The 14,808-nt window shown below is 45.8% G+C and overlaps 1 protein-coding gene across 1 annotated transcript in view; it reads left to right on the top strand.

Moving 5' to 3' along the window:
- Positions 1–14,808, top strand: part of LOC133351511 (signal peptide, CUB and EGF-like domain-containing protein 2) — a 182,900-nt gene that overhangs the window by 25,456 nt on the left and 142,636 nt on the right. Inside the window, 1 exon segment of the mRNA XM_061566775.1 lies at positions 9,644–9,778. Coding sequence (XP_061422759.1) covers positions 9,644–9,778 — 135 coding nt within the window.

The following is a 14,808-nucleotide window of genomic DNA, read 5'->3' as shown; positions in this document are numbered from 1 at the left end:
TAATGTTGGACATAATTTTATCCCGTGTTGCTAGTGCTTGGGCATGCATTGGAAAATGCTCAAGACCATTAAACCTGTTTGGTATTGTGGAGCCAGTGAAGGTGCTGTAAATTTTCAAGAAGCCTGGCTTGCTTTTGGTACTTGGTCGTATCCAGAACATCCATTAAACGCCATTCTCTCCTCTTCATACCTCTTCGTCTCTTTGATGCAACCTTCCACCTCCTCCCCATCGCACATCACCCTTCCCATCCACTGGCACCCTCCTACCGATGGCTCACCCCCTCCCCACATCCCACTCTGCTCCCACCACCACCACTACCACGCACCCCCCCTCTTCACCCAGCTTCGCCTAGCGCTCAGTCTGACCAGGGAGCTGTTTTTATAACTCATTAACTTTCCTAAAGGTCTGCAGGGAGTTTTGTCACGTAGGGCTTCAGCCAAAGTTGGCTGAAAGGATTTTTTTTTCTTCTTTTTCTCAAACGCCGCGTGGTCATGGCCAGTGACTCTGTCCGGGGCCAGGAACAGCACTGGCCTGCTCAATGAAAGCAGGGGGGGGGGGGTAGTGGGGAGAGCTAGGCAGCATTTTTAGCAGGAGATGGCTGGGATGTGGGGGGCTGGGGAGGCTGGTGGGGGGCTGGTGGGGGGCTGGTGGTGTGGGGGGGGGGGGGCTTGTTCCACAGAGAAGCAGGTTTATATTTTTACTTGCCCTGCTCTGATTCATTAGTGTGTGGGATTTGGGGGGGGGGGGGGGGTCAGGGAAACCTGGGGATTGGCATTTGATTTCAACAGCTGCCGCGAAAAAAAATCAAACGTTCAAAATGTTCTTGTTCAAGACACCTTTTTTGAGAGAAGGGGGGCAAGCAGCACACGGCAAACCCGCGTCTGAACGGGGGGGGGGGGGGGGGGGCAGGTCCTGCTGAGAAGAAGATGGGTCTTTAACATAAACTAGCACTTTGCGTTAAAAAAAAAACGCCGTGGCCAAGCCAAACAGGCTACCACCGCTATTCATAATATACACTGGGAAATAAATCTCGCCAAAGAAAGGAGGAAGCCCTCTGGAGCCTTGGCTGGCTGGAGGAGGAGGAGGAGTGGGAAGCTGTGTGCAGTGGTGCTGGTGCTGGTGGATACAGTGCGCCTATGGCTCGGATCGAGCCTCCTCCTCGTGAAAAGAGGCTTTTTTTTTTCTTGCGCTTCACCGAGCACTCCTTCTTTCATCCACCCACCGAAACGAAGCACGAGAGAGAAAAAAGAAAGGAGCATTCGTGTATACGTGCGTGTGCCTCCGCATGGGGGTGTGTGTCGGGGGAGCGGTAGCGTAGCGGCGAGCGCGCTGCGCTGCCAACACGAGTTCGATTCCCGCTCACGGACAACACCGGTCCTGGGCCTCTCCTCTAGGTCGGGTCAGCCTCAAAAAGAGTACCTGGTGCGGTGTGTAAACGCCGCCTTTATGGAGACAAAGGCGGCCGGGCGTGGTGGTGGCCACCTATCCTCCCTCGTGTGCCTTGCCGGCTTTCAATGGTGCTACTCGCTAACAGCGTTTGTGCCACCAATAGTGCGATGAAGGCTACACGAGAGATATTTATCCTTGTAACGTATTGTACGTTTTAAATACATTTCACACGAAACAAGTTCGACATCACATCGCAGTGATAATCAAGCACATTACACGAGTTTTGATTCGCTTGATGTGTGTGGCTGTTGAAGCCTGTTCGACTCAGGATCGGGTCTGAGTCGTGGTCCAGTAGTGTTTAGGTTCTGCCGTGACCTGAGTTCGATTCCTGCCCATGGCTAACATCAGCAGCGAGTGACATTTGAAACGGTTCTGAGTCAGCGCCCCTCCGTCAACCTACTCTGACGTGCTAAAGTTAGAGTCAATCAACTCCGATGAACTGACGTGCAAATGTCATCCAGCAGTGTCTTCACGAAGGGCGTTAAATCATCATTATTTAAGAAACCATGAAGACCCAAACCCCCTGTGTTTTATTGGTTCTTTTTATCCAAGTCTGATTGCAGAAATGATTTTGATTATGTTAAAGTGGGATATAACGACCGGCGGAATCTGGTTAGACGCTTTGCGGATGGCAATGTGTGCAGACGTTGAATGCCAGTGTCAAGGTCTGCTAGCCACGAGAGGGCTTCAGGACAGATGCGAGCACACGGCAAGGGTTTTCGATTTAGAGACTTAGTCGACTATTTGACTACGTGAACCTTATGGCGATACCCCAGGGTACCATAGCACCCCGGCTCTCGCATAATATCCGTGATGCAGTCATTTTTTGTCTCTGTTGATGGTCGGCGATGCGGCAATCGACTCATCTCGACGAGCTGTACACTACGATGCACCACCACGGTGCGTGCGAGCGTTCAGGATTTCGGCGCAATCGTCCTCGCTGCGTTTCGACATCGCGGAGTGTGCCACCGATTCAGGATTGATTGGTACCCCAGTCGCGGAGTGAAGTAAGACCCCTGGAAAAAAATAGCGTCCCAGAAATAAAATATTTAATTGCCTCGGCCCATTTTGTATTATTTGGTATCCCGGGGTACCGCCATGAGGATCATTTGTCTGGTGCCAATTGCCAAACTGGATATGTGCGCTGCGCCTTCATTGGCCCAGTTCCCCCGTGGGCATACATATACGTGCGGGTGAAATTGTGTGGCGTGTTCTGACACTCACACCACTGGCACAGACCGGCACTTGTGAATAAGTACTGACACAGCCCCGGTGCCTGCCATTTTATATTACTGTTTGAAACATCACAAGATTAATAGCTTCGTTAAAGGTTCTTTTAATAGGGTGCTGTGCGGGGTAGGAGCTCTGACAGTTGAGAGAGAGGTGGGGGGTGAAGAGAGCTGAGGGGGTAGGGGAGTGGTTGTGTAGGAGATGTGTTAGTGGAAAGATTTGCCTGTATAAATGTATAATTAATGGAACCCGTTGTGTTGAGTTGCCGCAACAGTAACTGGCATTGACGGACGCAGCGGAAAAAAAACAAGTCGGAAGAAAAATATAGAAACGCGCCAATACATGCGACCGTAGCGATGATTATAACAACAACAACAATAATAAAAAAGGGAACAAACATAGCAAAACTATTATTTGCCTGTTTAGGCTAATTATGGGAAGATGTGTCCCTTATTTATTTATTTGCCCTTGTTATTCGCCCGCCGCCGGCTCTCTGTGTGTGCGCCTGCCGCTCTCCCCGTAGGCCCCCCTTTCACGAAATCTCAAGGAGAGAGGTTTTTTTTTTTCTTTCCCCCTTGGTCAAAAGATTTTGTTCTTCCTCGTCGTTCCTTTTTCTTTTAAAATATGGCCCTCCTTTTTTTTTTGCCAGCGAGCCCGCTTTGATGAGCAATAGCTGAAAGAAGCAATGAAGTATTCAAAAGAACACTGAAAAGAGAGAAAGGTAAACAAAGAAACTTAGGCTTTCCTCCCCTTTTTGCCTTATTCAGCTAAAGAATTTCCCTTTGTTGATTCATGGTCAGTCTATGGGCTTAGACGGTAAAAAAAAACAGCCAACCGCATTTTTTTCCCTCCCCCCCCCCCCCCTTTACTTGATGTTCTTTTCTACCCATCCAACAGTTCTTGTATCAACCTGAGTGTAATCAAATATGTGCATAACAAATATCGTTGTGGCTCAATTTATTTTATTTTTGGGGGGGCAAGGGGGGGTGGTGCAGGAACGTCGACTTTGTTGCGGTGTTTCAATGCTAGTTGTTTTACCTCCATGGGGCGGACAATTTCAGACAACGGGCGGGTCTTAAGAGAAACCTTAAAATCGTAGCGAACACTGAGCTGGCTCGCTAGCTTAGCGGCAGGTAAAAAGGAGTCCTCTTTGGCAAGTTGTGGCTTGCGATGGGCTATTAGCATTGATGATGAGATTGCGTTGCATGCGTTAAGGCTTCTAATAGCGTCCTTCGTGTGATATCGGCCACTAATGATCCATGTACGCCGTATGTTTAATATTCCCACTATTCGCGGCGTTGGAATTTGATAGTCTGCAGGCAATGTGGATTACCCGGCTATGCTAGGAATGGGTAGCAGTCATGTAAGGCTCCGCTAAGTCATTAATATTTATTAAATAAAAAACATTTCACACACGTCAAGTGCAGGCCTATATATCTGTCTGACAGCGAGTGCTCATAATAGTACAACATCAGATGAATCCGATTGAACACCAATGCATTTTAATAACAATTATATATAATTTCTGCGATAAGTATGAGGTGGGGGGGGGGGGGGGGGGGTGGAGTGGCGACCCAGTTAGCGGGTTGTGCTGGGAACTAGTCCTGATTCTAGATTTGAAGCTTTCGTGACTGCAAGGATTCATATTCTTAGGTTTTTTCGGTAAAGTCACGTAGGAAAAAAATTTAAATTAATAAAAGTAAAATAAAAGAATTATTTTATTTCAAATTAATAAAAGTAAAATAAAAATAAAATAATTATTTTATTTTTATTTTACTTTTAAATAAAATAATTTTTTTATTTTTATTTTACTTTTATTAATTTTAATTTTGACTTCTCCACGTTCACAAAAACTCACAACTCACCAGCGCGGTGAAGTGTGGTCAAACACGGATGTCGCAGATGCCCAATCGGACTACTACATCTGTGAAAACAAAAAAGGGAGCTTCTTAGCTCATCGGATTCCTCCGGTTGAACCGAAAGCCACGGAGTGCCCTGTCGATCACGCGCGTGAGTGAGGCTTCTGCCAAAAAGCCCGCGTGAGGCCTGTCAGTCGCGGCTGTGCTCGGGGAGCACGGGGTTCACCTGCACGGCAATTGACGAACTGTCCCGAATTTAATTGAAAAGGGATTACAATCAATCAAAGGATCGATTCTTGTGGGTTTTTTTTGTTTTGTTTCCATCGCGTTGAATAGGGGCGGCTGTAGTGGCTGCAGTGGGGTGACGTGGACATATTACATACAACATAGAACACACGATGAAGGCGCAGCCCTGCAATTGCACCTCGAGAGAGGGCTCAAGAGATCCTCCTCTGGAGGGTACCTTGGCCTACTCTTCCATGCTGGCCAGACGTTCTGGAAGAAGTGGGAATACCCAGACTTTACCTCACCACACATACGCCGGTCACTGCATCGCGTGCTTTCAAATGTGCTGATGCGGCCGTCTGGAACGCTCTTCCGTCCGATATGAGGAAGCCGCTAGAACTATGCACTTTTAAATCATCTACATTGAAAACTCATTTGTTTAGAACTGCTTTTTTGTTTACATTGTTGTCCTTCCCCCGCACCTCCGATTAGCATGGTTGGCGATGTACAGTACGAAAAAAGTTCAACACGCATATGTACAACGTGTTGATTGATCTGCGGTGTTATCCATCTATACTGCTGAGTGGATAGAGGTGGCGGGTGGGATTTAATAAACTTGCTCCATTGTTTTAACTGCCACACCGGGAGATCAATCGGACTGGCGACCTCTGCATTGCAAGTCCCATGTGCAAACCATGACACCATAGCAGGATCCATTTGTGAATACCGTTGATAGCATTGAGAATCATTGATAAGATTTTAAGTAAAAATAAATACAGGTTATTTCAATTCGTCTTCTTAATTGTAGATTTGTTAGTCGTGATTTTTTTTATTGTACGTTCTCAAGTATATGTAATTGTTCTTGTTTCTAGAGTGATAAGTGAAGGGATGTTTAAGTCTGTGGGTGAATAGTGGTGAAGCTCTGTCCTTTCCCAAATCCTGGCCAAAAAAGAAAAAATATAAATGAAACGATTATATAATAACAGCGATCTTCTTGGTTCTTTCGGTAAAGTCACGTAGAAGGGAAATAATCAAATAATAAAAATTATTCTTATGTTTTTTTTTATTATTTCCCTTCTACGTGACTTTACCGAAAGAACCAAGAAGATGAATCCCTGCAGTAATAAAATATTATTTTATTATGTTTTATTTTTATTATTTTATTATTTCCCTTCTACGTGACTTTACCGAAAGAACCAAGAAGATGAATCCCTGCAGTCACGAAAGCTTTACATCGAAATTTAACAACAGCAATGTTTACACACGCGATTCGATGCAGGTATCGTGACCTTAAGAATCAATATCAATCAATGGACTTGTTCCAGCCATGGTCTGCTCGCCAGCCACAATGTGCCCTCTTACAGCAAAGGCAGAGTAATACAAACCAGAGAAGACAAAATGCCTGTAGAGTAATGCGATGGCACAAAATTCTACGGCCATTATGGTTGGGCAAATAGAGGAAATATCTTTAAAAATATGATGCACGTCTTGGCTATTTTGAAAGCATTACGTAACGCCACTGAAAATGTGTCTTGCCGTTCAACATAATATATTTTGTCTCTGACAACTGGGGATTTATGTTTTTAACATTGATACAACCTGACCCCATCTAAATATATCACCAGAATATTTGGCCCTTTGTCAAACCGCCTCTGAATGAAGTTATCCCATGCTGCGTCGGTGATGAGGGTTGATTGACCTTACTTCACCATGCTGTTCATTGCAGGTTGGTGTATACGGAGCTCATAAGCGGTTAATACATCACTTTACCGCATATTTTTGTTACGTTTAGCCTTTTCAGTCATGGTCAGGAATTGAACTTCGCTTTGGCAGGCTCACAGTGCAATACACAAAGCCCTGCACCCCTGTTCCACGCGACTCACTCTTAACGTAAATTTTCCAAACTGCGGTAGTTTGATATACATTGCTACATAAAACTGTGCACCCATTGTATATACCGAAAATTTTAAAAAAAGGCAAGCATATTTCACAATTAGAGGCACTTATATAATGGCTTACACAATAGCACTTGGATACGGATGCATGAAAATCATACTCGGGGTATTTTACGTAAGAGGTGACGCGCGTGGTTTCCTCCAATGACCAAATCACCCTGAATGTCGCCGATCTGCCTTGGGACAAAAAAAACCAAGGTGTTGAAAACTTTGTGTTTCGAGGTGTAAAGATTGTCATCCCGTATGTGTGGAGCTATGAGTATTAATCCCTCTGAATTATGCATGATTTATCCAGTTTTTTTTTAATTTCCTCTCACATGCCAAACACCCATTTTATGGAATTGGCCAAGCATCCCGATGCAAGTGCCTCTCTTGTCGAAGAGTCTTGAGAATCCGTGAGACCGCCCTGGATAAATAAAGGGCACTTGGCCATGAAGTGAGTCTTGGCGATGGGTCTGTCACCTCTCTGCAGGGACCGTTTGTCCTCGCAACCTCGTGACTTGTGCTGTGACTAACCGAGCGGGTGATGTGTGGCTGAGGCTCACATTGGCACAAACACAGCCGCTCAACACTACGCACACAAGCTCTGTTTCCTTGCTTCAGCATCGTCAGAGGAAGCCACCTCGGAGTCACGGTTCGAACACTGGACTTGCGATCCAGAGGTCGCCTGTTTCTTTTGATCTCCCTGTGCGCGACAGTTGAAGTAATGGGGCAGTGTAGATGGGGTGCACAGCAGTCGGTCAGCAGGTCACGTATAGTGGGGCAAAGTGCCCGGCATGGCGTCGTGGGCCAAAATATCTTCTAGAGGAGCTTTCTAGAGCCCCCTCTAGTGGAGGCCCTTTCACCAGCATTGACGTGAGCAAGAAATGAATTGCTGCACCTTTGCCCCTTTTATATTTTCAGTACCGTCAGGCATGTCCATTGGACATATTGACATTTTCTGTTTTGTTTATCTCTGGGACTCTTTGCTTTCGTATTTTTTTGTTTAATCTCATCGTCTGAATGTCTTCCCTGTCTGCTTGACTGCGTCTGCGAATGTTTGTATGACTCTTCGTCCCGTGCGTTGTGACTTGGAGGTCAACTCAGCCCTTCATCTCTCCAGGGTCAATAAGCACACTTTGTAGGGAAAGTCAACAGTGGTTGTCCTGTGGAAAGATTTCCCCCATCATAGGAATGTGGAATATCAGTCACTGGTTCAGGGCTGTAAACTGGACGTGAGCGTTAAAAAGAGTTCAGTTGCGTGGAAAATCACACTGACCTTTTTACTTTGACAAATAACCATACGGTCGTCTCTTAAGTCCCTTAATTGCAATGGTACTCGGTGACATCACTGGACCGGAATCGCAGTCATGGCAGATATAGTACAAATATTCCATACCTTTCTATTCGTTGTTGATGTATCACCTGTTCAAATCAAAAGGCAAATAATAAACTATTTGACCGTTTATACACGGAAGATAGAAACAGAAAAGGATGCGATCATCGTCACGGTTACATTGTCACGTTTGGCTCAGCCAGGGGTGGGAAACAGCTCCCTTACGGGTCGTCAAAGATGACTTTAAAAAATACCTTTGGCGGGCCTCGCATTCACAATCACACCTCAGCGTCATCCAATAATAACGTGAACGGCAGGGCTCCCGTTCTTATTCTTCTTCCGTGTGGCTGATGTAGATGCAGAGCAACAGCTACAATTTCACATTCAGGTGGTGAAGCCAGACAACCGTGTCAGCCGCAGCGGAATGTAGCGCTCTCATGTCTCCCTTCGCATTTGTGGATCGGGGCATTGCGTCGATATTATGTTGTATGGCCCCTTCCTGGATGACCACAGTCGCACACTACCGGAGAGTTGTACATTTTCCATTTGTGCATCAGGTATCCGCAACTGCCATGGTTTGTGAGGATGCTGGACCATGAGCTTCTTGAAAGATCAAACAATGGGGTGGCTAAGAAGATGCCTACAGTGATGGAAAAACATCTATTGTGTGACATTTCAGAGTGGCCGTGGCCATAAGAAATTAAGTTATTGGCTTAACTAAGTTGCTCAGCCCTGATTTCAGGGCATCACTTGTCAAGACGCTCGTGTTAGGAATGGTTAATCAAAAGTGTTCAATGCATGTTGTTGGTTGTATGTATTTCACGTGTTCTATGTATTTCATGTGTTGTATGTATGTTGTGTGTGTCGATCACACGTAAAACAATTCAGCTGCGTGGTGATTAGATTAATTACACTGGTCAACAAAAAAAATTCTGGCCTGGACTTTTTGCAGCTGTTTTAGACTAATTTCAGGGTGCTGATTCCAAATCTGATCCTCAGATTTGCTCTATCACATCTCATTTTTATGTTATCGGCATACCCGATTTTCATTGATTTTACCCGAAATGAAGTCTGTCACTTATGATTGCAAGTTGTTGCGAGTCAGTGACAGCTTTAGTGTTAAAATATGGTGCTGTATTTTTAGGATAGTGTGTTTATAATATCATTTTATGTAGATATCAACATTTATTTAATATTTTTCTTCTGCAGTTTCTATTGAAAATGCAATATTTGATATCTCAAAAACCTGATGTGATAGACAAAAACTGATGCCAGATTTAAAATCAGCACCCCAAAATTACCTTAGAACCGTCGGAATACCTTATGCCAGAAAAAGTGTGTTGACCAGTGTTATCATTGTTATTCAGGGTCACGATTCATTTCAAGAAAGGGTGACATGAACTATTTACATACAACATCCCAATAAATTGACTTAATAAAATGAAAACTCGATTCTTCCACACACTCGCGATTCGACGCGTGTACCAGCAGCCCACAAATTGACGGCGGTCAAAATCAATCGCAACGTCGCTTCATGCACCACCCCCCCCCCCCCCCCCCCCGTGCCCATGTCTCACTCTCCTCCCGTCTCTGTCTCTCGCCCCCCCAGACGTTGACGAGTGCGAGGTTAACAATGGCGGCTGCCAGCACGTGTGCGTCAATACGATGGGCAGCTACGAGTGCCTGTGCAAAGAGGGCTTCTTCCTCAGCGACAACCAACACACCTGCATCCACCGCTCCGAAGGTAGGGCGCTCTCCTCTGCACGTGTGTGTTCGTACGTTGAAACTTTTCCTACGCACCGTGCCTAGCCAACCGCGCCGAATCGGAGGTGCAGGGAAGTGAGTCGGAGGTGAGGCACTGAGACAGAAGCGGAACGAAAGAAATTGCTTGGGGCCCCAAGAGCTCAAGAGCACCCCACCCTTTATCTCCCCACCTCGATTCACGTGGATTTCAATTGTAGCCGGATTCTCCGCAACATCAGATGCTCCAGAAGGTAAGACGGAGTGCTGAAATTCAGCCGGAATGGTCTGGAACTCTGGTCTGGGAATTTGTTTGGCACGCCACATCCACCTTGCCTCATTTTGTCCCCACGCTTGTGTACATACCTGGCACATAAGATCATAGCATATATGGGGCACTATAGTATGAAATTATAATTGACAGCTGTAGCTTGTACCCTCATGCCTTATGCCGGTAATCCCTACTCCGTGTCAGCCTAGCAGCGTTTAAGAAAATATCTCATGAGAAACGAATCCCTTGTTGGTGAGACGCACCACAAACCTGTGCCCGGTGTCAAAAACGTTCTATGAATATGGTCACACGCACACACTTACTTGATATATAAGACAGTTGAAACTCCACGACCAAGTTTGTAACAAGACACAACGGTATTCAAAGGGCAAATGGCACTTGTGCATTATGGGAAGAAAAAGAAAAAAAAACCCCATCAACCGTTCCTAAATAAGTGCATTGTGGTCCTCTTGTCTAAGATCACCATCAAAATCATTTGAGCACACGCGTGCGACTCACTGAGAGGTAGCAGTGATGCAGAGATAGACACCTGTGAACGGGGTTCACTCTTGCCTCCTCTAAGTCCACTCGCACTGCGCTATGTAAGGCTAACTCACGTTCCCAATGTCTCAGATCTTTGCAGATTGCCCTGATTTTGGCTACATCGGACAATGGGCCCTCATTCAGTTCGCGAACTCACACACACACACACACTTTGGCAAGAGAAAAGCGGGACGAAAAGTGCTGCGTGTAATTGTGATACTCTAGGTGCGTGCGGCCTATGTTACCAGCAAACTTTGCTGTCACACGGGGTGGTGGGGGAGGGGGGCTGAGGGTGAGAGTGGGAGGAGGCGGGAGTGGGGGAAGCAGAGTATAGATGCACCGGCACGGGCCAGTCTGTAGCAACCGCTCTGATGCAATTACACGGTCGTGCCGCGCGTTGATCGGAAGACGTCCGATGTTTCGCTCCACGAGCTCCTGAGCTCAATTTAACCCTTCCCCGACCCGAGACGTCCGCAGGTTGCAGGGTGGGTCCCGTTCGCCGTCGAATTTCGGCGGTGCGGCAATGGCGCCGCTGTTGTGAAACACTTTGTGCTCCTACTCTTTGGTTCTTTCGGTAAAGTCACGTATGAAGAAAAAAAAATAATTAAATAATAAAACGTTTCGATTGCAACACAAGCAATCATCATCAGGTATAAATGATATAGCAACAAAAATCTAACCAGAAAACTATAGACAGACATATAAGCAAAATACATAGAAAGAGAGCAACACATGTGCTCGCCGCAGAGAACTGTAGCGACACGACCGCACTCTACAATAGCCAGCGCCAGACTGTGCCACACGCCCTTCAGCATGGCCTTGTGGGAGCCTCGGTACTGATGATGTTATTTTATTTTAGTTTCTCTTTCAGTTCCATTCGGAACGGAATCGGAAGAAACACTGATGACGTACACACACGTACACGTACGTCATCGGATCTGGAAAGGGTTTCCCAACATGTGAAAACCCTACGCAGTGGTGGCCTATAGCCGGTTAAAATAATGATTTACAGCACCCTGCCAATCCTCGTGTGGATGAAGTCCTCACCATGCTATGTCTGTCATGGGAATTGTTTCACTATACCTCACCATGGTCAATATGGATTGGTGATGGGGTGGGGGCAGCACAGGTAAAGATATCTCTCACTCCTGAGGTTAGCCATGGCCGGGGATCTAACACGGCGTTGTGGGTTCATAGCGCACCGTCACGAACCACTGTGCTATCGCTCCTTCATAAATAGTCAGTTTATTTATCAATACATTGATGTACTCAATGTATCAATACAATACATTGCTGACCCGCCCCTAGTGGACGTATGTCAAAAAGAGCTTCATAGCTCATCGGATTCCTCCAGTCTAAACGCGGATTCTGATTCTGACACGCGTTGTAATGGTTAGCACACCGGACTTGCAATACAGAGGGCGCAGTTGCAACAATTAGGCAAGTTTCTTAAATGCCCATGCTTATGACCACCCAGCAGTATAGATGGACGCACCACAGTTAGTCGGTCGACAGGGCGCGTGCGGTGGGTGAAAGTGTGGGTACTCCCACTTCTGCCAGGGCCGTCTGGCCAGTGTGGCAGAAGAGGAAACATACTCGCCTGGGCTCCTTCCAGTGGAGGCCATTCCTTCAGCAGCGGCACGAGCAAAACACTTGCAGGGCTGCACCTCACTTTCTGAAGTTACTCGAGCAGGAATCTGTTCAGTACATGGGTGAATGGTGTTCGTGTGGTTCTGCTGGGGGGGGGGGGGGGGCACAATATATTAAGGTTGCCCCTGAGTGTTGGAGAGCGTAGTTGTCACGGCGCTCGTTAGGGTTGATTTACGCAGTGCCGTTTTGGAAAGAGAAGTGGGGACGTGCGGCGTTATGACTGCTCATTACACCCCTGCGTTGTGTCCATTTGGCATGGAACTCTGAATATTCAGCACAGCTGTCAGGAATGCACTGCGATATAAATGAATGCTGGCATTGAGCATAGGCGTTTGCCATTCATAGCAATGTACAACAACTTTGTCATTAAAACTCAATATGAGTTCCACCAGTGCACATTTTGTACATGGCAAATGCGTTCCTAACTACAGCATAGACATTGCATTCGCTACCGTGTGTGTTGCTTTTGATGAACTTTACTTCAGAAGTAGCGGCCCGTTAGTCATGATGAATCTACAGGAGTCAATAATGAGGCTGTGTACAGCTATCACTGAGCTGGTATTGCCAGTGGGTACGATCAGTGCATTGGCAGATGACAATACCGTGTTCGTTGTGACATACAGGCCGTGGACAGGGATATGTTCAAGAATACGATGGCATCTCTGTGATGTCGCGTTGACATGCAAAGCATGCTGGTATTGAAGGCAATCTTCCGCTGTGTTACTCCGTCGCTCGTCTGTTCTGCGACGTGTCCCCAGCGGTAGCACGTTACCCGCTTGTTGCAGAGGTTCATGGTTCGAATCCAGCAACTGCCCTGATCGTTTTAAATTTCAAGCTTTCGTGACTGCAAGGATATTCATACTCTTAGGTTTTTTTCGGTAAAGTCAAGTAGGTAAAACATTATAATAAAATAAAATAATAATAAATCACTACGTTTCGGAGGCAACACAAGTCTCCGTCTTCAGGTGGGACCGTCACAGCTAAACTCTCACTTGATACAGTAAATCTAGCTGTGACGGGTCCCACCTGAAGGCGGAGACTTGTGTTGCCTCCGAAACGTCGTGATTTATTATGATTTTATTTTATTATAAATGTTTTACCTACGTGACCCGCCCTGATCGTTCCTGCGGTGTGGTATGAACCCGAAGTAGTCGTAGTAGCAGTGACATTACGCCCCGCCTGCTTCCCAGAGGACGTTACAAGATTAGGCCACTGTGTTGTTGCGAGAAAAAAACAAATGGCACGGCAAATTATTCCATCGGGATTGTACAAAGCAGCAGTCGCCTCCAACCGGCAGAATAATGCCCCATGTCACTCTTGCAAATTAAACTATCCTGGTCTATCGGGTTCTCACCACCTGGTTAAACAAAATTAAGTGAACTAAGTTAACATCATTTATATTAGTGATGTTAAATGTGTGATGGACTCATAGAATGTCAGGGTGTTTAAAGGGCATCATTCTTTGTGTGTTTTCATCTATAGCTGAACGAATTATGACGATGATTATGATTATCGGACACCGCAAAACCTCAATGTGTAACTTAGTGAGAGTAAATCTTGACTTAAAGCTTTCGTGACTGCAGGAATTCATATTCTTGGGTCTTTCTGTAAAGTCACGTAGATAGGTCAAGCGAAAATACCTTTACAATCGAAACGTCGTAGTTTTTTGTTATTTTTTTTGTTAGTGAGAGGATACAAATGTCTATCAATGCAGGTCTCAGTTGGACAAAAATTGAGAGAAACGTTTAACAAACACAATACATTCCCCTGCCACGTGTGTTAAATAAAATATCCGCCACCTTTAATTTTTGGTTACGATTTTTCAATTTATTTCCTACTCCAATAATGTTGTTATGAGAAGCGAGTCAAAGATTGTTTATGTTTGAAAAATAAACCGAGTGTTTTCTCTCTAAAGAGTCTTATTGTGATTGCAATTCTCTTGGCTTACAGGCAGCCAAGTGAAAGTGTTACTTGGATGGCATTGTTATTCAGTAGGAAGCCATAAATTAAAACAAAGAATTTTTACATTTGGCCCAAAATCCATTCTTTTCTCATCTCCGTGTTTTTTCATGTGTCTGTGCACCAAGGTCATCCAAAAGTAGAAATATCAATTTGACTTAATTTTCCATTACTGATGTGTAATGATACATTTTAATGAGGACATTTTGTCTTAAAAAAAAAATCTAGGGATGGCTGCTCCACGGATGATTAATTATACGTGCAAATTCATCACAAAAATGCTGAGGAGGCCCAGTGATAAGCGCACTGGGCTTGCAATGAGCCTTTAAACAACGCAGAGCTCTCCGGCACTATCTCCTGGCGCGGCAGTTGAAATGATCGGCAAGCTCCTCAGTACTTTCCACCTCTGCTCACCGAGCAGTGTAAATAGGTACACTGTGGTTCGTCGATTGGCAGGTCCCGTGTCATGGGGTAAAGTGCGAGTACTCCCTCCTCGGTCATGATGTCTGGCCAGTGTGGAAGAGTAGGCCAAATACCTCTCGAGGGGCTCCCCGGTGCTCCCTATTGTGGAGACCCTTCCACCAGCAGTCGTATAACGAATGGGGGAAATC

This window comes from Lethenteron reissneri, chromosome 37 (assembly GCF_015708825.2).
Source record: "Lethenteron reissneri isolate LAM-NWPU_2019-01 chromosome 37, ASM1570882v1, whole genome shotgun sequence".
In the NCBI taxonomy this organism is placed as follows: Eukaryota; Metazoa; Chordata; class Hyperoartia; order Petromyzontiformes; family Petromyzontidae; genus Lethenteron; species Lethenteron reissneri.
The sequence above is the reverse complement of the archived record's forward strand: the minus strand, read 5'-3'. Positions and strand labels throughout refer to the sequence as shown.